Source organism: Podarcis bocagei (genome assembly GCF_964188305.1).
Source record: "Podarcis bocagei genome assembly, chromosome: 1".
Taxonomy (NCBI): Eukaryota; Metazoa; Chordata; class Lepidosauria; order Squamata; family Lacertidae; genus Podarcis; species Podarcis bocagei.
This window is the reverse complement of record NC_138125.1, coordinates 74,523,974-74,549,898: the sequence shown is the minus strand read 5'-3', so window position 1 is coordinate 74,549,898 and position 25,925 is coordinate 74,523,974. Positions and strand designations below refer to the sequence as shown.

The 25,925-nt window shown below is 40.5% G+C and overlaps 1 protein-coding gene across 4 annotated transcripts; it reads right to left on the bottom strand.

Annotated features, from left to right (window-relative positions):
- Nucleotides 1-625: 625 nt before the first annotated feature.
- Nucleotides 626-25,482, bottom strand: NCR3LG1 (natural killer cell cytotoxicity receptor 3 ligand 1). 4 transcript variants are annotated; one of them, XM_081175364.1, is made up of 10 exons: nucleotides 22,476-25,482; nucleotides 18,901-19,251; nucleotides 16,746-17,072; nucleotides 15,249-15,344; nucleotides 12,409-12,849; nucleotides 11,339-11,653; nucleotides 9,912-10,223; nucleotides 8,774-9,079; nucleotides 1,150-3,765; nucleotides 626-821 (listed from the first exon to the last, which is right to left on the bottom strand). In XM_081175364.1, the coding sequence occupies exons 1-9, from the start codon at nucleotides 22,564-22,566 to the stop codon at nucleotides 3,416-3,418; spliced, it is 2,589 nt and encodes an 862-aa protein (XP_081031490.1). In that variant the 5' UTR covers nucleotides 22,567-25,482; the 3' UTR covers nucleotides 626-821; nucleotides 1,150-3,415. The 4 variants fall into 4 exon arrangements, with proteins under 4 accessions (XP_081031490.1, XP_081031491.1, XP_081031493.1 ...); XM_081175365.1 differs by lacking the exon at nucleotides 626-821 and adding an exon at nucleotides 4,985-5,067 and having other exon boundaries at nucleotides 3,550-3,765; XM_081175367.1 differs by lacking the exon at nucleotides 626-821 and adding an exon at nucleotides 4,985-5,067 and having other exon boundaries at nucleotides 3,550-3,732.
- Between the last annotated feature and the right edge of the window lie 443 nt (nucleotides 25,483-25,925).

The window sequence follows — 25,925 nt, the reverse complement described above, 5'->3', positions numbered from 1 at the left end:
TCATGCCATCTGCAAACCATTTTAAAGTAATAACAGAATATCCCATTCAAATATTTAAAATCAGTTGGAATTATGCTTGTTCTTAATTCTAACAGTGCCAAGTCTCTTTTAAATAATGCTCCGAGCAGCCTATGCACAATAGTCCGGGGGAAAACCTAACCAATTGACCTGATATGGAGTTGTGCATTTACAGGTACTTACAATTTATCAAGCTTCACAGACCCATTTATATGTGTAGATCAAATGCCTAACTTGCTTGAAACATCTGGAGCTAAGATAGAACATCCATTTCTATTGCAACAGTATCTTCTGATGTTATTTACTTTTACTGTATTCTGGTCCTTATTTGGAGATTAATGAAACTATTATCAGTAACCATTCTTAACAATTCCAAAAGAACCATTGGCCGGATCCAATGGGCTCTTCTTATGTTTTTGCTGTAATATCTGTCACAGCACTAATGGAAACTGCCCACAGCAGGAAAAGATGTCAGCTTTTCATCACCATTCAAAACAAAGTATTGACATGAAAATTCTAAGAAACTGGAGAATGTTTTCAGTAGAGATTTAGATTCATTTTACTTGTTCTCACCATGAGTAACATTCAGAACTTACCAACTCCAGAATAGGTTTGCTGATAATTTTATTTATTTATAAAAGCATTTGTAAACAGACATTGCATGAAAAATATAAAGGCAGTGTACAAAAATATTGTTGAGAGTTTTGGTGGGAGGGGAGTAGGCTGTATGCCCGAGTCCATCCTACTTCCTGGATCCCGCAATGATTCAATTGTTGGTATAACCAGGCCTGGTACCTGGCAACCTAAGTACAGTGGTGCCTCGCAAGACGAAAAGAATCCGTTCTGAGAGTCTCTTCGCCTAGCGGTTTTTTCGTCTTGCGAAGCAAGCCCATTGACGGATTAGCGGATTAGCGCTATTAGCAGCTTTTAGCGGCTTATCAGCTTAGCGGATAAGCGGCTTAGCGGCTTAGAAAAAGGGGGGGAAGGGGGAAAAAACGCAGGAACTCCCAAGACATTTTTGTCTTGCGAAGCAAGCCCATAGGAGATTCGTTTTGCGAAGCACCTCCAAAACGGAAAACTATTTCGTCTAGCGAGTTTTCCGTCTTGCGAGGCATTCATCTTGCGGGGCACCATTGTATGCGCTGCTATGGTAACAAAGGAAGTGGCTCTGTGTCAGAGGCCAAATGGGTGGGGGCCCCTACCTCAATGGTCTGTTAGTTAGAAAGCTTCTCAGCAGTGCCTCTCTTTTTTTAAGGAAAAAGGGTGCCAGTACTCACCATGAAGTTGTTACAGCATGTGCCACACTTTTAACATCTGAAGACGAAAAAGGCACCGGTACTGCATACCCTTGAGTACCCCCAGGAGGAAAAAGCACTGCTTCTTAGTCTCCTGATGTAGTAAACAACTTTTTCAGAACATCAGTCTACCATGTTGTGAGCCTCTCCATCGAAGGCTCAGGTTGTATATATTTCTAAATAAACCATATATACTGAAGTCACTACAGTCTCTGCTGTCCCTCATTCCAAAGAAAACCTGCGCCCCAGGTAAGCACCTGGAATCTCACACTGCTAGGAGATTGGGATGGCGTGCAACAATAAGCCCTACTAAACACAATGGCACTTCTGAGTAAACCTGAATAGCATGACACTGTTGCGGTCTTCAATACTTTCAGCAAATGCTCACTACCTGTCCTCAAGGAGAAAACACTCACCTTGGGAATCAAGAAGGAAGGAAGGGAATTACAGGTTCAGTCCATAGCATCTCCAGGTAGACCCTAAGAAAGGGCTCTGTTTGAAACTCTACTGCCAGTCAGTATCAATAATACTAAGTGACCTGGGAAGACAGGAGTGCCTGGCGTGCTCTGGTCCATGGGGTCACAAAGAGTCGGACACGACTAAACAAGTGACCTGGGCCAATAGTCTGACTCAGTATAAGACAACTTCCTACAGTCCTATGGCAAGACAGCAGCTCTCCTGAACATGACACTCAAGGGTGTGATAGAAGGCACAGAGCTCAGGGCTCGAGGGAGCAGAATCGAGGGAGGAAGCTTCCAAGAGTGACTATGCTGCCTTTAAACTGCTTTTTAATTTGAGCAGGGGTGCTCCTTGCTGCAAGTGCTCACATCCCTATTTGGCACCAGTTGTACATCTCTGAAGAGACACTTCTACAAGATGCTCCCCCACCCCTTTCTGCCAGCTGTCTAACTTCTGATCAAGGCCCCTGAAGATGAGCTCATTACTTGGGCAGGTTTGTTTGGAAGTAAGCTTCTGAAAACTGAATTTCAAGCCATTATGCAGGGTGTGGAGGAAAGGGATCCCCCCTACTTTCTCTACAATAATAGCATTCAACTTCCACTCCAAAAGTTCTCCTAAATCTGTGCCACGGCCACCATCCCTTACTCCCTCTAGACACTTAACTTACCAATAACCTGGTGACAATAGAGTACAGGTGCAGTATAAAGGCAATTAGCTATTACATTAAGCAAATATACCAACATTTGTTTGTTTCAATATTATGGGCAAGGTTACCTAGTTACTTCAACATAGTAATACAGGTTGCTCCTTTTCTTTCCATCCCAGTTAAGCCTTGACCAATGAGGTCACTGCTGGAAGCCTTTTCTATGAGACATAGAAACACAAAAGCTGCCCTACGCTGAGATAGACAACTGGTCTATCCAGCTCAATATTGTCTACACTGACTGGCAGCAGCTCTTAAGGGTTTCAGGCAGGAGTGCATCCCAACCCTACTTGAGAGATGTTGGGAACTGAATCTGCAAGCAAGGTCTGCACTTGAGCTATGGTCCTTCTTTTACCATTGAGCTAGGTCCTTTACTGATTTATTTAAGTACAAGTCTATTTTGACTCCTTCCTGTCCTGCTCAATGGCAACTCCTGAACTTGCTTTGCTGGCCAGTGCTCAGCTAGATATATCCACCAATTAAAATATGCTTACCCTCAGTCCCTCTTTTGTGTACGGAAAATTCTACCACCGTCCTGTTACAGCTTATCACTGAACCAGAGTGGAGACTTATCATCAACAACATCATCACCCATACATTATATTATGCTATACAGTATTTCATTATATTACATAATATACATTACAACCTCATTAATATAACCAGGCTTTCCTCACACAGGGCTTCAAAGCAGGGGTGCCAACTTGAATAAAATCTTGTGAGAGCCCAGGTAAGCCCCGCCCTACATAATCAATCACATGATGCAATGCACACACACCATTTGAATGGGAATGCCCATCAATTTTGTGGGGGCCCACAAAACAGGATCGACAGGACCCACACACCTCATGGAAGCAAGCAGGGGATGTATGAAAGCAGCCTGCAGTAGATTTTTCCTGTGGTTCTTTTTGTATATTCATTGTCTTTATACAATGATTTCTCAAAGTTCTAAATCAAAGGTTTTATCCAAGGTTTTATCATTTGCATCTACATAAACTGCACATTTGATTTCATATTTTTTCTTATCTTTTTCGGTTGTAATGATCACATACGAAATAAAACCAGATCCATCGCCACAGTTTTCATTCTGTATTTTATCATCAACTGGATATACTCCGTTAAACCAGGAAACAATGGCTTCCTCTGCTCTTATTCCAGGTACAAAACAGCGAAGAGTCACCTCGCCTGTCTTTGGGTTGCTGGTGACACATTCTATCTTCATAGGCTGAGCTGGTTCTTCAGTGGGTGGCTTAGGATCTGGAACTGGTTCTTCAGTGGGTGGCTTAGGATCTAGAGAGAGGGAATAGGAAATTGAATAGGAAACTGCTCTTGAAGTACATACCTGGAAGAGGCATCTCGCTAACATTAAGCATCCATGATTGTGATGTTCAGTTTCCAATCATTTGCATATTTTCCTCAAGTCAGATAATTTGAACTTTCTGTTCACATTGCATTATGTCTGTTCCCTACCCAGCCGCTGCTTAGTGCTGTGAATGGAAGCTACAGTCAAGACATTGGCAATTAAGGATTAAAAAGGAATAGCAAGGCACTGGGGAACTAGAGTGGTTGTAAGAATGACTGACAGCAGTGGAGTGTAATGGATTGCTGGCTGGAGTCAAAGTAAGTGACAGCTGTTGACAATCTGTTGAGGATGGAAGATGAAGAACTGAACCAGGACAGGAGAGCGAGGGCAAATGAGATGGAAAGAATAAACACCTAGGTAAAAGGATAGCTGGAAAGAGGGCAGTTATGCCAAGTCAGGATATTAAAACTCTTACTATTTGGGATGTCAGGTCCCTAAATAAATACAAGGTTACAGTTTTATCTTCAAGCCCTAATCTGTAGTTTTGTCTGGATGGACTTTCATCTGTTCAGTTAAGCATATATGAATGTCTTTCATATGTCTTCAGTATCTTTTATCGGTTGTTAGAGACTCAGTTATTAAGATATTAATGTTGGCATATAAATTCATAAACTACTTGTTTTAAAACTAATGTTTCACATAGTTGTTTGGTCAAACCTGTTATTGTTTTATTCTTTTTATGATTTTTTAAAACTATCCAGTGGTATATAAATATATTGTCATACATTAAGCATAATAGGAATGGCGTAAATAGAAGCATGACATGAGGAACTCCTCTGCACCCTTTCCTGTTTCCTTGTGCATTTCAGAGGGCTGAGAGGAGTGGTCACTGTGGCCACAAATAGTGGCAGGCTTTTATGCCAAAAGAAAGTTTGCAGATCCCTGCGTACAAGTTTCACAGAATGGACTAAGTTGATCTTTCAGATCATCCCTTATGAAAACAATGTGCACATTTAGAGTAACTTAATGGTCTGGTTGAGATGTAATGATCTCACTTCAATAAATAATGGTTTATAAGGCAGAGTAAAGATTGTCCAAGTGCTCTCTTCTCCCACTGCCTCCTCCAAGAAACATCTAAACAGTTTTCTGATTTTAACTGGGACTACAAACCAGGATATGAAACCAATGAGTCAATGTGCCATGTACCTGCATTTTACCTACGCGTGAGGTGCAATACTCACCGTGGTTTTCACTCACTGTAGACATGCTGTCATGGCTATCAGAGTCATCTTGTTTAAAATAGGAAATAACGTATTAGGCCTTGGGCAGGCATCATGTCACTTAACAGAAATACTTACAGCAAAAATGCTACTCAACTGAATCAGCACGCTTTCAACTGCAATTAGCCAACTGTCTTCCAAGAGTAGTATTTGGGGGGTTGCGGTAGGGGGAGATACAGTCAGAGCAATATTCATGGAAAAATTCAAAATCTAGTTCTCTGATTAATTCAAGACAAAATTTCTAAAACCAGGTGTGTTGTAAGAGCATTGTGTTGATTTTTGTATTCATAACAACCAGATACACTTGTCTTCTGAAGCATATTATTAAATATGAGAAAATCATAAGCCATCCCTGAAGAGCGCTGCTGAATTTCTAGATGACCTGCTACAATGAAAACAAACTGAAAGCATGTATCACTGTCTTCATTTTTTCCAGTTTATTATATTATTTAAAAGCATCTACCACAAATAAAATTACAGCTGACATTCATCACAACACTATTACTTACACTGGACGGAAACAGGCATAGTTCAGGATGTTTTCTTTTCTTTTTTAAAAAAATATATTTATTGAGGTTTCAAAAATTATATATAAAAAGAAAGAACAGTAATACACAATAGTACAAACAAAACAAAAACAAAAAACAGGTATAATTTCAATCCCTTATTTTCTTATCACTTACTTCCAAACTTAAAACACAATTAAAAACACGTAAAATTTCAATTGCTTATTTTCTTTTAACTTATTTCTCAGACCTCCTCACACCTCCCCTTCTTGTGTTCCAATTCTAATTATTAGCTCAGCAAAATCCTATTACTTATTTCTCAACTTTAACTTAATAGTTTATCTTAGATTTATTTTTGCAAACCTTATTTTCATTTAATTTAGTTCATTTTAGAAATCCAATTTTACCTTATCCAAACTTAAACCTCGAACTTATACATCGATTCTTATTCTTAAAACATTTTTTCCTAAGGTCGACCAAAGTTCCCTTCCACGAATTTCCCATTTTACATATCAATAACAAACAAAATAAAAACAAAATAAATTGTAGTTATGAACCCTTTGGATTCCCAAACTCCACCCCCCCCCTTTCCCGGCTTCAGCCCCCACAAGTATCCATCAGTCTTAATCTACTATCAGCCTGGAGATCTCACGTCCGAGGCTCTTAATTCTCTCTCAGTTCCTCTCTGCCAGTCTTTTTGATAGTCCTTAATATAAAACACCAAATCTTGGAGAAGCTCCGGCCCAACAGGAACCATGTTTCTTCCAGCTAGGCCTCCATACTTAAGAGTAGAGCCTATGGGGTGTTCCAATTCTTGTTTCTTGTTCCTTTCAAGTCCAAAAATCCCCAAAGCTCTAACTTCCACTTTAATCACATTTGTAATCCTTAGGTCTTCTGATCTCCACATAAGAAGATCTCTCCATTTCTCAATCTCCAGTTCAGGCCGCGCTTTCCACATCAGATTTTTCTTTTCCTTTATTACCATCATGTCAGGTCTCAAAATACAGCTCTCCTTTAACATCTGCAAAATCTCAGTTCCTCCTTCCTTTTCTTCAGGGGCGACATATGTCTCCTTCTCCATATCCTCAAAACTCTCAGGTTTTTCTATTTGTCCAGTTGAATGGGCTTCTTGTTTCAAGTCCTTATCAGATTCAAGAATGTTATTTACTGTTAAGTCCAGAGTTGTAACATTTGTAGCCAAAACATCAAATTGGCCTTGTAACTTTCCCAAGAGAACAAATGCTCTGTCCAATTCAGCCTGGATTTTCCTTCCTCCAGCCATTCCTGTAATGTCACTGAGTCCCTCTAGGGGGATTTTAGCTCCTTAATATTCTTTTCAGCTCGAGTCCAAAGATCAAGTTATTTTGTATCAGCCCTTCCTTATTTTCAACAAATTTTCAACAAATTGTAGCAAATATAACCAGCAGAAGCAACAAAAACATAGTTCTCTTTTTCCGTCTTGACAGCTAATTTGACAGCTGTCAAGCTCTTCAGTATTTCATCAACCGCTCTCTCACGGAGCGATCCCGGGTCCGGGGGGGGGTAGAACTTCAGCTCTCCAAATTAATCTGTTATCCTCCAGTAAAAATTCTTGTAATATCAAACCGTGAAATTAAAGTCTTTTACAAAAAAGAAAAGGAAAATTGTCTCGACCTTAGCTAGCAGGTCCTTTGCTTTAAATTGTTTACAAAGAGGGGGGGCGGACTTCCTTTTTAACCCTTCCCCGCTCGTTCCTGATTCCAACAAATTTTTCTTTAAACTTCCAATTTCCGTATTACTCACGGGTTGATGTTTTAAAGTCCGAATGTCCCAAGGAAAAAGTCAGCGCTCTCCGATAATGGCTTGCGGCTTCACTCTGCAGATGAGGGAGTACTCTCAGCACCGCACCGCACCCCGTCCCCGTTCCGAAGCCCTTAGAAGGGCTCCTTCACGGATTGGGGGGATGCAAATGGTGCCCGCCGAGTCACTACGCTCACAGGCTTCTGCGCCTGTGATTTTAAGGGTCCCCGCGTCATCGCCGCGGCAAGACCCAGCTCTGCAGAGCCGATTCCCTCCGGAGCTCGGAGGGAATCCGCCATTAAACGATGGCGTCAACCCGGAAGTCAGTTCAGGATGTTTTCATGCTGCTTCATTCTACAATCTTGCCCTCTAACAGCACAATTTACAACGGCTTTTCTCCATGCATATCAATGTAGACAGCTAGGCCCCAGCAAAAGCCAAACATATGTGGGAACTAGACACCCATGGGCCTCAGAATCACCAAAACTACTGACCTGACTAGTTACAAAACATCCTGGCCAGCAACAAAGCATAACCTACATTGTTGTACAGACCATGGGCTGTGCTGATTCAGCTCCCAAGTACATCTGAGGTTTGTTACAATCCAATGGTCCATATTGGCAAGCAAAGTTAGGTTTGCACTAACTCAGTAAGGCTCTTATGTAGATTACATATATTATTACTGGCCACTATGTTAGCAGCACCTTTTTTAAAAAATAGAACTAACCCTGCTTACATCAAGCCCTCTTCCTGTGCATAAAGCAAGAGTGTCAGTGCTTAGTCCATATCACTGAGAGCTGGAGAAAAAAATCTCAAACTACTATATCAGGTGGTGTGTAATTTGGGTGGGGAAAGAGCCAATGCATTGCAACACAATGCGCTAGAGGGAGGAGAAATTGGAGAACACTTTTTAAAAGCAGCTGTAAGTGTTCTTGCCCTTTGAGTCATAAGTGCTTCTGCTCTTTGAGTCACTCCAGTGTTCAAAGACTTAACATAAAATCTAAGTTAAATACCCCTCTTCCCAATGATTGGGGAATTCCATCACATGTCACCAGTAATATCATAGGTACCCAAAAGACTACAAAGTCACCTTTCAGCCATGACCAAGGGTATATCTACACACGGGGGGGGGGGGGGGAACGCTATAATTAAATTATAAATTAAATTGTTATAACAAAAGAAAAAACTCTACATAAAACACATAGAAAAGTTTTGTGCTCTACAGTGCCACCTGGTGTTGCATGTTTATAATGCATTTAAAACACTGTTGTTTTTTTACTAATGTAGCTGAGTCCTCAGTAAAGGAAGTGCTAATTGAGAAGAGGAATCACCTTTTCCCCCATTAGCGGTGTTTTTTGAAGGGAGATGTCTGAATCCCTTACATAAATTCTGTACATTCTGCTCTGAAAACATTTTTTAAAAGTTCTTACCTTTGCTTTTCCACACAAAGCTTTTTTCTTTAAAATCCTGTGTTGCTTGGTGAAAAACTTCACATCTGATTGTCTTTTTGGAGTCTCTTCCTTTTGGACTAAACTGTAATTTGCTTACAAAATAACCTAACTTGTTTTCTCCAATCTGAATGTTCCTGGGATTGTCTTCAAATATTTTTTTCCATTCTTCATACCATGTCACTTTTATGTTGCAAGGTGCAAAATTTGATACGACCGTTTCCAAAGAGATGCTCTCACTGTTTTGCATTGGTGTTGCCTTTATTTCAGACATCTCAGGGCGGTGAACTACATGGGGAGGAAAGGAAAGGATGTACTTGAAGTGACAATACAAGACAACAGGAACATAAAAAGATGCCTTATACCAAGTCAGTCCATTAATCCATCTAGTTCAGCGTTGTTTACAGTGTCTGGCAGCAGCTCTGCACAGTTTCAAGTAGGGGATATTTCCAGCCCTGCCTGGAAATGCTAGGGACTAAACCTGGGATATTCTACTGCCCTTCCCCAATGTGAATCTATTCTATAACTTTCCTCTAAAAAATACAGGAATTTTGTGAAGGATTTAAATGTGTCATTGTTTAAATCACACTTCAGATCAGCAGGGTTGCAAGGATATTCATCTTCAATGAATATAGATCCGAGAATATGGTTTTTGATTTTCTAAAAACTTGGGGTGAACTAGTAACATCGGTGCCTATGTGTGAATATATGGTGTGGTTTTTGTTTTTGTTTTTATTAGATTTACCTGATTTTTCTATCAGGGAACCTTCAGAACTACTAAATGCAAGTCTGCAAGAAAGTCTGGACCTTCATAAAACAAACAAAACTGGCAGATATTAGGGACACATGACACCTAGTAGAGACATGGCTATACGGTACACCTATCAGAGTACACAACCATGTCAAACCTCCCTTGTTGCAAAGGGAACTGCTTTATATCATAATACTACATCGATCCTCAATTTAATATACATTTTATTTTATGCAAACCACTTAGACATTTTTACAATCACTTAACAACATTTTTAATATTAAGTGGTTTACAAATTTTGTTAAATAAACAAGCTCAAATTGCCATTTGCCTAAAGTTGAAAGAACCTAAAGGATTCTCAGTACGTACCTGGGAGCTTTAGATACACATCTCTAATAATGGGCTTTTTCAGGTCGCCATATGTCACACTGAAAATAATGAACTTATTATGATCCAAAGCAGTTGGTATCAGCTGGAGCTCAGAAGACAACTTCAAGCAGCCATTTGAGTCTTTGACTGGCCCCTCTGTGACCACACCTTTACTTATTTCAATACCACCATCAAGCCATTGAATATTTATGTTGCTAAGAAAGAAATCTGTGACTTTACAGGTTAGAGACAATGTAGTTCCATATTTAGGATAATTTGGTTCACATGTAATATCTGTAACTTTGGGGTAACCTAAAAAATGCAGATGCAGAGAAAACAATTGAAAATACTAGTTTAAATTCAAAGAATGCTAGTACATCTGGTATTGCAAAACAATAAATCAAAAGTGACAAATGGCAGATGGGGTGTCACATTAGTATGTTACAGCAAAAGCTAGCCTAGTGTCACTTTATAACACATATATCATGGCATAAACTTTCATGGACTACAGGCTACTTCATATGATGCATGAACTCCTATCCTCAGTGGATACACACATGGATATATACACACAGTCTCTCTCAAAAAGAGTTAGGTTTGGAAAAATTACAGTTGCTTATCCTTTCACTCTCACTACAACCCTGGTTGAAATTAGAGGATAGAATGAGCAATTAACACCACAGTCTTGTCAAAACTACCAAGTTTGCCTAGTTTAGATGTTATGGCTTCTCCCAATGAACTCTGGGAGACAGATCTTTTGTAAAATCAGAGCAATCTCACAAAACTACAAATTAAAAGCTTTGCAGATTTAAATAGTTCAAATCCACACAATATGGTATATGGAGAAATGATAAGAGTATGCATATAATGGCAGGAGAGCCTTGGCAGTCTGTAACATATTCTAACATATATGACACCCACATATATATTATTTGTTATTAAATGCATATGATTAAACATGGCTGTGTTTTATTCTGGTTGGAATACAAAGTGTGCCGTCTTTGACCTTCTGGACTGAAACAGATGAGAGCTTCGATTTCTCATTGATTCATGTTTTAAATTGGCTGCACTATAATGCTTGCCACTAGCCACTAGCCGACACTATAATTTTCCTACGAAGATGCACATATCAGCTATGAACTTGCTTTGCTGATTTCACCCAGAAAAACTTCTAAACTAATTTTATGAAGGACTTGACACTTCCGTGAAAGGACTCTCTGAGTCATGTTTTCCATGTGACAAACCCACGATAGCATCACCTAATGACAAAGAGATACAAGTGATCTCTTTCAATACAAGTTATCAAAGACCCACAACAAATACAGATACAGGAAACAACTCCATTATGTATTTCCAGTTTTAGATAAACCATTTAGACAAAAAGCACAAGTAGTTGTTCATTGCACAAGAACTTGCCGAGTACGCACCTTTTAACATGAGTGGGTAACTATGTCTTATAACTTTTTTACAATGGTTGATTTGAACAATAAAGTCTACTGCATGATCTTCTGGTTGAGGTATAAAGGATACTCTGCTTTTCTTGCAATACAGATTTGATCCTGGGTCCAGTTGTGGCTCCTCTGTGTTACTTATAGCATCCAAAGGCTCATTATTGCCTCTTAGCCAACAAACGTCACACTCCCGTGCGCAGAAATCTTCTACTAAACAAGATAATGTGATGAGTTTCCCACACTCTGGTACAGGAGGCTCACATTCAAATTTGGAGACTTTGGGAGTACATTCTGTAAATAAATAAATAAATAAATGTATACATACCAAAAAAGTGATGTTATTAGCAAGTAGAATGCAACTGGAGAAGATAATAAGTATGGACTTTCTTTTGTCCACATGAATTTCTGATCTGAAGAAGGCAGGGAGTACACAATCCCATGCAGGTCTTATACCATGAAATGCTTTATAGGTCATCACTTCGCCCTTCGTACGGGCTCACAAGTTATAAGAAACTAGTCAAACTGAACGAGATTAAGAGAAATAATCCCCACACAAGCCACCTGTGCTGCTTTCCCATTTTATCATTCACTTTTTGTAGACTGATCAAAGAGTTTAGCTACAATCCTGCATTGTTTCCCTTTGTGTATCATCATTGGCAGCAGAAAGTATCCCACTGCATTCATGCAGCTCTCTCACCTTTCATCTGTTGACAGAATTCTTATACAGTGGTACCTCGGGTTACATACGCTTCAGGTTACATACGCTTCAGGTTACATACGCTTCAGGTTACAGACTCCGCTAACCCAGAAATCGTGCTTCAGGTTAAGAACTTTGCTTCAGGATGAGAACAGAAATTGTGCTCCGGCAGCACGGCAGCAGCAAGAAGCGCCATTAGCTAAAGTGGTGCTTCAGGTTAAGAACAGTTTCAGGTTAAGAATGGACCTCCAGAACAAATTAAGTACTTAACCCGAGGTACCACTGTAATAGCCAGTGAAATATGTAGTATTATTCTAAGTTATCATTTCAGCCCATCTTTCCTACTTACCTATGACTTTAAATGATATTGTTTCAGTAGACAAACGATCTGGAAAGGCCTCATGTCTAACTTCAAGTATAAGTTCAAACTTCTCCAGATGCTTTACATCTGGAACTATGTTGACATTGCAGTAAACGTCAAAAGTGCGCCTTTGTTTTACTTGCAAAGCTGGATCAAAGGTAAACATGGTCTTCAAAGTCTTTTCAAGATCAGAACTTTCTTCTTCTTTTCCAGTGATGATAAGAGGTGTATCTTCTCCGTGTTCAATATTGCTGCCTGTCATAGTATTCCAAGAGCACAGTTTCAGTTTTTCATTCCTGCTTTGGAGTTTTAAGAAAAAAACTATTTCTAAAGGCTTTGGACGAAAGCCTTGCAGCCAGAACACCACCAGTGCTTCTTCCAAATGTTTCAATTCCTTATTTGCAGTTGCTGAAAATATCCCTGGTTGAACTATAAAGAACAAAACAAAGAATTTCAGGTGTAGAAACCTGTAGCAGTGCTTCAACAGATACTATTATAACAAGTCATCTGTAGGAGGAACATTCTTACTGCAGTTTACAACAAAGCATTATTTTTCTTTTTTGTAACGATCACATTCAGTCTATCGCAAATGCTAGTGACTGCTACATTGTGAATAGCAATGTATGCAAGATGCTGTATCAAAGATCAAGTGGCACAGTCCCTATCCAGAGTGCTTGCAGTACAGATCAGGTAAAGCATAACTGGAAGAAAAAGACAGTCCTGGATGAAGCGTTGGCTCAGTGAGATTAAGAAGAGTTTATTTTTGAGGTTAGGTTCAGTTGAGTATAGCAACAGCCTTACTTAAGAAGCCAGTTCAGCAAAGACTGTGTAAAGCTTTAAAGGGTTGGGGATGATATGATAGAAAGCCAGAAGGTAGGAGCAGGGATTTTAATAAGATGTTTGCAGCATATGAATTTGCACAAAGAATCATTCTGATTTGGAGGATAATTCCTTCCATAATTCCTCTGTGGCAATAAGACATTGAATAGTGACAGTTCAGTGAACAAAAAACCTAACAGCTTAATGTATTGTATTAAGTTCCATGTTCTCTTAAGCTCCAAAATGCTGGGTTTTGCAGCTGTTAAAGGTCACACCCTCAACAGAGGTGTTATTTAGACAATATGGATGGATATGCAGTAGATGTCCTATGTTGTGATTAGTTCCACCTTAAGCAGAAGCCACCATGATATGTTATGAGTACCCATTAACACAGAACGGATGGAAGTATACTGGCTATGTGCACCTTTCCCGCAGAATAATAAGAGTTTAAAAGAACCTTATGGTGATGTGGGGTGCTATCTTCAATCTATAAATCTTGCTCTCTCTGTGTGCGCCCTGGAAGCTTCAGTAAAGTTGCTTAGCTCACCAACCCAAAACAGTTCTTGTTTTAAGCAGTTGTTTTACCTGGCACACACAAAATACACACTCTATATTTACACACTATATACAGGTTGCACAAAGGCTTTTCTCTCTTTGGTCCCAGAGGAGTTTGTGTAATTCAAAATCCTTGCTGAGCAAAATCCACATGCCAGCCTTCTTTTCAGATGAGCTCTCCTCAAAGTGTTTCACAATGATCCATCCCTTCCTGATAACAGCCACTGACCCACAACCAATTCTCTAATCCGAGCCCTTTTATACATATAGTAGCATGCTTACTAAATTAGCCATATTTTGAAGAGCAACAAAGATGACGCTATGACGACTTGTTTTAAATATCTCTACTATATGTAGGATATAGAAGCTGTGATATATTGCTGAGGGGAACAGGAGAAGAGAAAAAGAAAGCAAGTCTATGTCTCATCCAGAAAGTATAGCCAGAGACATTTGGGCAAATTTTAAAAATCTACCCGGACAGAAATTTTACCCCTGAAAAAGAGGACGTGTCCTGGAATAAGACTGGGCAACCAAATCTGCCCAGTAAATTGACAAAGAAGTCAAATTGAGCCAGGTGCATTTTGGAAATGAATCAGTGAGTCAGCTTTTCCCTCACTAATGAAATTAACACACTAGCTATATTCCTTAACACCTTAAAGGTCATTCAGTTCAACTCCCTGTTCAGTGCAAGGTAGCCACAGATTAAGCATTCCTTCTTATTCCTTTTGTACATATCCCACCCAAGTATTTTGGTTAGCTTTGTAGTCCTGAATTAAGAATCTTGCAGTGTGCTATTTCTGTATTATGTAGAATGAAGCAAAAGAGCTGAGAAAGAGTGCTTTATCTGTGACAGGGGCTTGGACTAAATGACCTTCAGGGTCGATTCCAGGACTTACTTTATGTGGATGTTATTGGTTGCTAGTTGAGTACTTGCAATGTCAAATAGTAGCTTCAGTTGTACAGACTCCATGAGTCTTTTCTAGTGAGCAGATAAATCTGGGGCATAGGGCCACCACTCTGTCACTGACAGCCGTCCATCTCCAAGATAGTGCTGAAGCTAGAACTAACCAGTTAGGACCTCTTGCATGCAAAACAGATGTTCTATCACTGAGTTATGGCCCTTCCCCAATTGATTCAGCAAAGAAATCTTAGCCACTTAAAAGAAAACTTAGTCAAAATTCTTAACCACAGGCAAGGAGATTTTTTGGTGCCTGGTGTACTGGTGCCTAGGATGTTTTGAATACTGCCATTTCAGACCTAAGTTTACCAAAGATTAAGATTTCACAAAAATACTAATTTTACTTTAATAATAATGAATACGTGCATGTACTGTATTATGTTTCATATTAATCTATTTTTGTAAACCACCCTTAACCACATTTGATGAATAGTATAGAATTCTCTTAATTGAAAAAATTAAATAATCAATTAATTAAATGTTTCCCATTACTTACTTTTCTTAAAGTACATTATGTACAGAATTACAGGAATCACACCAAGTAATAATAAAACAAGTATCACAGCCAACCAGGTAAAATTTGGTGGTGGTTCTGTAAAGAGAGAGAAATTGTTCTTGTTACTTATCACACAAAATAGCAAAATGTTTCAGCCTTGTTGCAACCTTTTGATCAGAAGTAATATTTCATATTCAGCTACTCAATCATGGCAAAGTTATTTTAGCCTCATTTATTCCAACTGCACATAAGAAAAGTCCTGCTGGAGAAGCCCAAAGACTAATCTGGTCTAGCATGACTATAAGGTTTCCAAAGTGGACATAAAGACCTCTCATATTGTTGCTTGCCAGAAAGTTATATTCAGAGGCATGCTACCTCTGATTTTGGAGGTAGCCATTGGTGGGCTTACAGTCCACAATTGTGTCCAATCACACTGTAAACCCATCTAAGCTAATGGCCATCAATGGACCACCACATGGCAGTGAATTCTGTAAGTTAAGCATATGTTGCATGAAAAAGTACTTCTTTTTGTCTGCCCTGAACCTCTCACCAGTCAACTTGACTGGATGATCCCAGATTGTGTTAATGGAGAACTAACTTCCATCCATATCACACATAAAGGTAAAGGTAAAAGGACCCCTGACCATTAGGTCCAGTTGTGACCGACTCTGGGGTTGCGGCACTCATCTCACTTGGCCAAGGGAGCTGGCATACAGCTTCTGGGTCATGTGACCAACATGACTAAGCCGCTTCTGGCGAACCAGAGCAGTGCTCGGAAACACCATTTACCTTCCCACCAGAGCGGTACCTATTTATCTACTTGCACGTTTGAAGTGTTTTCGAACTGCTAGGTTGGCAGGAGCTGGGACAGAGCAACCGGAGCTCACCCCATCGTGGCGATTCAAACCGCCGACCTTCTAATCAGCAAGTCCTAGGCTCTGTGGTTTAACCCACAGCACCACCCGCATCCCAGATAATTATATCACACAAAAATTTATACAATTCTAACTTGTCCCTTCCTCATATTTGCCTTTTTTTAAAAAAAACTAAAAAGCCCCAAGTGCATAACCTTTTCTCACTAAGGAGTTGTTCCATCCCTAATATCATTTTTGGTTGCCCTTTTTGTGCACCTTTTCCAGCTCCACCATAATCTTTTTGAGATGCAGCGACTAGAACTGTGCACAGTATTCCCATAGATTTGTATAAAGGCATTACAATATATTTTATCCCTTTCCTTGTGATGCCCTAGCATGGAAGTCCCAAAGACTAATGCATTTGTAAGTACAATATGAATCTTTGGAGAAAGGAGAAAGCTACATTTCAGAACATTGGGCAGAATTAGTGGAAGGTGCTGAAGGCTCCAGGGCGTGTGGGCAAATATCCTCTCCCCTTCTGGATCAAAAGCCCCTACACTCATGGAAGTACACCAGTTGGATGTGACCCACTATTATACACATACATACACACACAGGCAGAAAAGGTTAACAGAAGGAATACCTGTTACTATCAAAGTGGCATTGAAGGCCTGCCGTATGGAAAATGATTTGTGTCCCACAACACAACTATAGACATTTCCATTATCTTGTAAAGATGGTTGTAGCTCCAGTTTACTGGTTACATTGAAAGTGCCATCTCCATTTTTCACAGGTACCCCTGTGCAAATATCATCTGCAGGTACAACTTCATTATTGCCACGTTCAGATTTTTTCTCCCAATGAACCTCAATCAAAAAAGGATAGAATTTATTCACTGTGCATGACAGGGTCTTCTCCTTGCCGTCTTCTAGTTCAACTGTCCTGGGAGACAGCTTTACTGAAGGTTGAGCTGCATGGAGATAATAAAAAGTGTCATTTTTCTGTTTTTACTGCATTTTTATACAGTTTTTCAGACAAAAGCTGGTTGAAAGTGAAGTGAAAGTCATACTTCATACTCCTGATTTCTCAGAAGGACATGGTCTAAATTAAAAACCTGGGGTGAGGGTTGTTTAAGCAGAAGGAGAAGGCTGGGGCAAGAGGCACAGAAGAGGAGTCCTGAAGAAGGTGTTTTGTGGGTCAAGGGGAGCTGTGTGCTATGGGTGGGAAGGGGGGAAGCCTACTAAGAAGGCTGGTCAAGAGCCTTGGTTGTAATAAAAATGAACAAGAAGGAACTTGGGGGAAAATAATGGTGGAGGCAAAGAGCTGAAGAAAGGAGTCCAGGAGAATACCCAAATTGGGCAAAACTAGAGTTACAAACGACTCTGCACAACTGGATGGAAAAAGCAGAAAGGTAAATAACGGACCTGGAGTGTCAGCTGACATGGAGGGGAATTTTATGTTCCCAGGTCCTTCAAAATACCAGCTGTGTTATTTTTTTCCACCATTGATATGAAGGTATTTTTTTCTTCCTCTGCTTTGTTATTTTTGTTGCTCTTTATTTATCATTGTATTGTTTAAGTAGTTAAGCTGCCTTCATAGCATTTTGACACTGAAGGATACAGAACAAATTTTACAGGTATACATACATACATACATATATACTTATATATAGGATTATTACAATTTAGAACCTAGACCCTGAGAAGATAATTATGTCAGTGGCAGCTTCTATTGTTAGTGTAGCTTTTGTGATCTGGCAATTCTAAAAGCGCAGTGAGGGCAAAGAAGGCAATGGGAGTGGACTTAACTTTCAAAGATTCATTTGAACTAACCAGCCAATTCTTTGGCTTCAAGTGTTTCAAATATATATGATAATATCAGTCTGTCGACTAGAGCGCAGGTGTTGAGTGACAACACCAAAACAAGGCTACTAAGACACAAGGAGGAGATAGTAGCATGCAGAAGTAAAACAACAACCACAGGGGGAAATCTCAGGAGGCACCCCCCCCAAAAAAAGAGCATGCTTAGTAGCCACAAAATACTGACAACCTGTTGGGAATGGGGAGCATGAAAAATTGGGGTGATGAAGAGAGAATGCAATGGGGTATCTTGGATACCACCTGAGTGTCTGGAGGCCTTAGTAGGAGCACTCCACAATACAACGTTTTGTGGCAGGTCCCACTTGGTATATAAGAAATTGCTTAGCAAAACTTTTAAGAGTCAGCTATACCTTTCCATAACACAAAGTGACTTTTTAAAAAAGAGATACGCTTCTTAAGAGCTGTTTGACATTAGAACAGACTACCTTGGAATGTAGCAGACTCTCCTTCTTTGGAAGTTTTAAAGCAGAGATTGGATAGCCATCTGCCATGTATGATCTAGTTGAGATTCCGTTGGGAACCCATTCCAACTCTACAATTCTAGAGTTCCATGATTCCCAAGCAGGTGATTTATAGTTAAGAAAGGTTGGTAGAAGTTTAACACTTTCCCTTTCTCTCGCTGTACCAAACCACCCCTACACGGTTCTAAACCTGCATCTCCTGGGGGAAGGGGAGGCTGAAGCGGCTTGGAATGTATTTTGGTGCTTGGGGGAAAGGATTAAGCATGCTTCTCGCACCCCCATAGTTCTCTGTTCTAAATTACTGTCTTGCAAAGTGACTTTTCTCTAAAGATGGGTGATATCACATACATTTCCTTATATAATGCTTAGTTAGACCTTAAAGCTACTGGGAAATTCTGAAATGTACAAGTTAATTCTCTGTAAGTTTTCTACAAACTTGTGCAACATAAATACTTACCAATTAGCTCTACAACAGTGGTTCCTTCATTTGAATCTGGGGTAACAGTCACAGAACATCTGTATATTCCTTCTTCGCTAATCTGTATTTGGGGGAGGGAAAGTGCAGCATTGCCTTTTATCAGTTCACTTTCATCCATTCTTGCACCGTTTCTATAAGATTTAGGCACTCCAGAAACAATGGTGTATACTATATTTTCCGCTTCCTTGGAAGAAGGCTTCCAATACCACTCAACAGCAATTTTTGCAATCTTTAGCTCTGGAGTACTGTATTCAGAGATCTCACATGGTATCATCACATCTGTATCCAAGACTGCCACCATCCGACTTTCCATTGTCACTTTCAGAGATTCTTCGTAAATTAAAAAAAAAGCATTATTGCAAATAATCTTTTGACCTTTCTAACAGTAGGAGGCTATGATTCATCACTGCCCATATTACATGTATGGGAAACAAAATAACAAAATAGTTGGAGATCCTTTCCTGTGGCACTTAATGCCATTTTGATACCTTATTTTGAAAGAGACCACAATTACCTTTATTTTGATACCAAAATAGGCCCAATCGGTTAAAAAATAAGTGAAACAGGAGGGGTTTTTTTTCTAAACTGACACAGAAATTGCATTAGCCTAAAAAGGTAAAGGACCCCTGACAGTTAAGTCCAGTTGTGAATGACTCTGGGGTTGCGGCGCTCATCTCGCTTTACTGGCCAAGGGAGCTGGCATTTGTCTGCAGGCACTTTTTCCAGGTCATGTGGCCAGCATGACTAAGCCGGTTCTGGTGAAACCAGAGCAGTGCATGGAAACGCTGTTTACCTTCCCGCCGGAGCGGTACCTATTTATCTACTTGCACTTTGACGTGCTTTCGAACTGCTATCTTGGCAGGAGCAGGGACCGAGCAATGGGAGCTCACCCCATTGTGGGGATTCGAACTACCGACCTTCCAATCGGCAAGACCTGACTCTGTAGTTTAGACCACAGCACCACCCGCCTAAATCGTGTGAAAATTGAAATTTTCAAAAAATTATCCTGCCCCCAATTTTAGACCAAAAAATATTTTAAAAATAATTTGAGGTTATCTCATAGGTATCTACACATAACAAAAAAAAACCTGAAGAAAATCCAAGTTGTGAGAGCACATGGCACCAGATGATTTGGTGTGGAATGACCCTTTTAGAAATATAGGGTTGGATTCAACTAACCTGACCCTCCAGTAGAAGCCAGCAGCAGGGTTCCTGGTAGTAAAATGGGGCCAAAAAACCAAAAACTTAAACCATAGTCTCCTATATTTCACCTGTGAACTTTGCTCTAATCTTTAACACTAAGGAATGGGTAGTCAATAATATTTTAGGATAGACAATGGCAAAATGTTGAGGATCCCTTTCTTTTTCTATATTTCATTTATGTTTGTGTAGCCTATATGGTTTTTAGCAATGAAAAGATCAAGCTGATGTCCTGTCACTAACTGTTATTAGGCTGTTGCTCTGACTTGAGGGTTATTTTAATTTAACGACTGTTTTTGTTTTTTTTTTTCTTTCTCTTTCTCAACTTGAACTGCTTTTCTGGGATTCACAGTGCCATCTAGAGGCCAGAGAATTTCCTGTTGCTGAGTTAGGGCTTCTGGAAAGTCAACAGCATGCCAAAGGGCCAAATTTTAGCCAGGAATGAAGGCTTGTTCATTTTCACACAAGTTGCCAAAACTCCTAATGGGGTTACACTCCCTCTGAAGGGAGGTGCTTCTGGATTCACTGCTGTCACCTGAGGCTCAGGTGGCCCCAGTGGCACAGAGTGACCACCATCAGCTCCTACAGCTGGCCCACCTGCGCCCCCTGTCTGGACAGGTAAAGCCTAACTTCTGTTGCCTATGCTCTAGTAACCTCTAGGTTAAATGACTGCAACATGTTATAAGTGGGAGTGCCTCTGAGGATGGTTCAGAAACCCCAGGTGCTGCTCACCAGGGCAAGGCAGTTTGAGCATATTATACTGATCCTGGCCCAACTGCACTGGCTGCCAATTAGTTTCTGGGCCCAATTCAAAGTGCTGGTTTTGACCTATAAAGCCTTAAATGGCTCAGGACTGAAATACCTCAAGGACTGCCTCTCCCCATATGAACCAACCCAAACCCTATGATTGTCATTTGTGGCCCTTCTTCATGTGCCCCCTCTGTGAGAAGTCTGGAGGTTGGCAACGGGCCGTTTCTGTGGTGGTTCCCCACTTGTGGAATGCTCTCCCCAGGAAGGCTTGCCTGGTGCCTTTGTGACATATCTTTAGGTGCCAGGCTATGGGCATAGCCAGGATTTGTGTTGGGGAGCAGGACTTTTGTTAGGGGGCAGAACCAACGCGATTGCTCAGTTAAGTATTTCTATTGTTTTACCCACTCCTTAGCTCCATCCATGAGCTAGGCAAAAACATTCCTCTTCTCCCATGCCTTTGGCTATTTAAACCATCTATATGACCTGTGAGGGGGTTATTGCTTTAGTTTGTTACTATGTTATGTATTTTTGCGTTTTTATGTTGTAAGCCGCTCTGTGATCCTCGGATGAAGAGCAGTACAATATAGAAATTTAGTTAATAATAATAAGGTGAAGTGAAAGGATATGAAAGAAGGATTTATATCTAGATGTTAGGATAGAGATGATAAAGAAAACAGGAAGACACAATGAGAGATAAAGGAGGTGCTGTGGGAATGGTGGAAGTCAATGACTTGTTGTTGTTTTAGTGTTTATAATATTAACTTGTAAGATATGGATTTGTTTTTGTTTGTTTGTTTTTGTTGTTGCTTTCTTTTCGAATGTTGATTTTTGTGTGTTGTGTACTGTTATTTTTTGTTATCTTTCGTGTTGTTGTTGTGTGGAAAATACTAATAAAATTTATTTTTTTAAAAAAAATAGTTAATAATAATAATAATAATAACGTGCCCCCTGCGGATCCAGACGGTAACGCAGCTGGTTGGCGGATTTAACACTCCGCTCTCAGGGATTTCTCCTCAAGCGCTAGAAATTAGCACACCGAGGGGGAATCTCCGGTTGAAACCAGCTGGTGGTTTCTCACGCTTCCCCAATGCAAGCTGAAGGTGTCCAGTGTGGATTCCGTTAAGAGTTTCTCTCTCCTTCCACACGCGTTATGGCTCCAATCCGTGCCCCAGAAATACGTAGAGAAAACTCCCTAGTCTCAAAAGCACAACTGCATGTCGAGCCTAGTGGGCACCATTTCCGCGAGGAAGAGGGGCAAGGGGGAGCTGGGCTTTCCACGGAGGAGCAATTACAAAGCGCCCCCTTCCTCCTCCTCTGCTCCAAACAAGTGTCCCCCTTAGTCCGCCTTACTCTCGTTAGTTAGCGTCCGCCTCGCCACTTGTCACAAAACTCGCTTCTCCAAGAGAGGGGAAGCGGGTGGCCTGTGCTGCCCCACTCTGCTCCCCTACTAGCTCTCCCCTACATCCAGGAGTTTCACCTTGTTTCCCCCGGGGCGAGAGCGACCTCCGCGCTCTCTCCCCCAAGCAGGAGCCGAACTCAGGGCGCGAGCGGCCTTAGAGGAAGCAGCAGCTGCAGCAGCGACGACCCTCGCCCGCTCTGTTTACCTGCCGGCTGGAGGACGACGACGCCACAGAGGAACACCGAGAAGCCGAGCAGGAGGCACCTGCGGGCCGCCAACCCACCTCCCCAGTCCATGGGTCTCGCTGGTGAGGCGCGGTTTTCCTTCCACGCGAAGAACTCGCCAGGTTCCCACAATCGTCTTTCTCCTGTCAAAGGTTTCGCTTTCCCTTATGAGACTGCGAGCTTTGGTTGTATATGGACCTGTCGCAGATAGTGGGCAGGCAGGGGGCAGCCGCGAAACTTAAAATCGCACGGAAGCTTCGCATGGTCAAAAAGTCAACTTCAACAGCTTGAGTAGTTAAACTGGGATAAATAAATAAAAAAATTCCGAACAAGAAACAGCTCCTGTACGTAGCTGAGTACTAGGCAATAAACTTTCGAAGCTCGTATCCGTGGCGTCAAAAGAAATCCTCATTTCTCAGGCAGCTGAGGAGTGCTCACCAGTAAGCCGGGTTAAAATACAGGAGGTAAACAGAAAACCAAACAGGCACAGCACCTCAGCAAATCTCACAAATGGTTGACAGCTCAACTTAAGCCTAGTCTTGAGTTTAAGTAAAATCTCAACCCATAGCCCCCTACAGTCCTGAGTATTCAATTCATGCTCCAAGTCTCTCTTCCCCCCATATAGGCTTCTGGTTTATTGTCGCACACTGACAACAAATAAACTCTGCGTTTTTCTCCAATTGTTGGTTGCTTCAATACATTTTCTGTAGTAACCAACCAATAAATGTAATAAATGTTAAACATCCTTGTTTATGATCTACAGTGTTATTGTTTTTAATTCTGCCAAACATAACAATGCTGCCACAGCAATCACTGGAAGAAGATGGTCATAGAGGACCCAAAGCAACTGACTATGAATTCAATTTAATTTATACCTCATGTATACAAAGTAAGGGTGAAACAACATTCTGCATACAAATATTGCACTGGAAATAACACAGATATGTACAACTTTGTTATGCTATGCATCTGTTGGGATGCCCAGAGCATCTTCTTTGCAGGTGGAAGGTCCCAGGCTCAACCCCAGCATCTCCAGGTAGGACTGAGGGAGACACTGCCTGCCAGTGTAGACAGTACAGAGCTACATGGGCAGTGGCTATGTGCCAAAGAACTCTTGCTGAAAAGTTTCAATGTGAGGCAGGGTGAAGGACAAGGAAACATAGTCTCCATGTCATAAACCAAAAAGGAATTTAAAAACAACCTTCATGAGACTTGGACCACCATCCTAAATATTCCTTTTTAGAGAAATAAGTGGCACTAAAAACAAATGAACAATACTTTGAAGAAAATGCATTTAGGAATGAAGCACCAAACCATGGAAATTATGTCTTATACCAAGTTTAGGACTAATTTCTTTTAGCCAGGGAGACAAGAATGATTAAACCTGGGAATTTCACGATGCAAACCATGCCCGGCATCACTGAGTTCTGATCTGAAAACTTTGCAGGATAGGAATTTTGCCTCTTACCAAGGGAAGTGAACAATCTTTGCCAAGCTCTCTGTCCCCATACAAAAACAGTAACCATGTCTACTCATAAGTCAGCACTCGATTTAATGGGCCTTACCCCCAGGCAAGTGGTTAGGATTGCAACTTGGTAATACTTTTTGTGTCATAGTTTTTTTATACTTGGGGGTGGGGGAAAGTCCCAAGCATAAGATTTGTTTATAAAACAAACAATTGAACAGAAGCTGCAGATTCATTTTTAATGTTAGATTAATAATACTATAGGAACCTTATTTTAATTCTTCCAGATACATTGGTTGTGTCTGATATCATCTGCATTCAGCATGGTCATAGCCTCTTATAAGCATTATAAATTATGAAGTAGTTTGAATAGCCTGGCCCATACACAGCCATGACTGTGCCATATTTCCTTGTAGAACGTGGTTTGGCTCACAGTAGTGATAAACGAAACACCATAAATTCTGTATCCTGAACATTTTTAAAGCTTCTTGATTATAAAATGCAATAAGCTTTTGGAATCATACTGCAACCCAACTTTTTATTTTTGTCATGTGATTTTATTTATAATCTTAAAAGAGGGATGTATGCCACATAAAATTTAATGACAGAATGCTTTTTTGGTCTGTATATACTTGTGAGGCCACAAACAAAATACAGAAGATAACTTCCCAACAATTGTATTAGGTGAGCCTCAAGAAAGGATCACAACCTGTATTTAAGCAGCTGTCTAATGTACTGTTTCAAGTAAAACTGTAGAGAAATAGCCTTCCTCCGGGAACTTCTTTTGATTCTCATGTAGGGTCTCCTGTATGGGTAATATGAATTAAGTCATGGGTATCAGTCCAATAATCCTGTTCCATCGCACCTTGTATATAATCCAACTAGGAAGGCACTATGCATGGTTGCAGTTGCCTGTACTGGCTCTTCTACTGGCCATCGTGGGCTGTGGAAAAAGAAGTCTAGGGCTACAGGACGACAATTCAGCCTATAGATCAGAACTACATTGCCATATTCATTTCAGGACCATAAAAAGGAAAGAGTGGCTGACACCGAGCAGGAGTAGGAGATGACAAGAAGCAAGAAGGCAAAATTCAGTTAACATAATGGAACTTGAAAAAAGGAAGCACAGGACGGGTTCACAGGCTACTCTGACCATGGGCTGGTTCCATGGAAAGGCTGCCCACCTGGCCTCTTTGACTCCAAGAAGCCACCTGTGTGTATTTGCTATCTGTTTTGAGATGTGCTCATATTATGACATTTGTGGTTTTATTAAAGGAGAATTTGGTGCATGGCAGTAGTCACACACTACTGGTTCATCAAGGGCAGGGAGAAAACCTGCACAGGTTTTTTCAAGTATCCACTATATGCTTAACAGTCTTATGCAAACTGTGCGCCAAATTCTCCTTCCCTAACTTTTGTATAGGGAAGGCCTGCCTTTCATTTTATCTCTGCAAATATAAATAATTCTGTTATAGCAAAACAGCCAATTTCCTGGAAACAGAAATCATTATAGTTGTTCAATATATTATAGTTGTTCAGACCTCATTTTTAAATACTTTGTATCCAGTCTTAATGCCACTGTCATTCCATTTGCTTCAGTAGTCTTTGAATCAAAATTCAAGTAGGAATAACACAGGAATAAAGAATGCCTTTAGGAGTCATGTTCAAAGGATAAACTGGGTTTCAGCTGTAATGAACTGGATGCTTGTTTTTGAGCTAAAATGGTAAAGAACTCTTAAAGCCATGTTGCTCTTAGCCAAGTTCACAGAAAAACAAAGGGTTATGTGGAGAAACTTGAATTATTATTGAAGATGCCGGCTTCAGGCTTCCATGAAAATATCCACATCTAAACTGCATGCCTTTTAACCTTCAGGTAATCATACCCAGTGTTAATTAATTTTAGCTTAAACTCAGAATGCAGCTTCTGAGAACTGCTGTTTGTAACATACTGATGATTTTCAAAGGA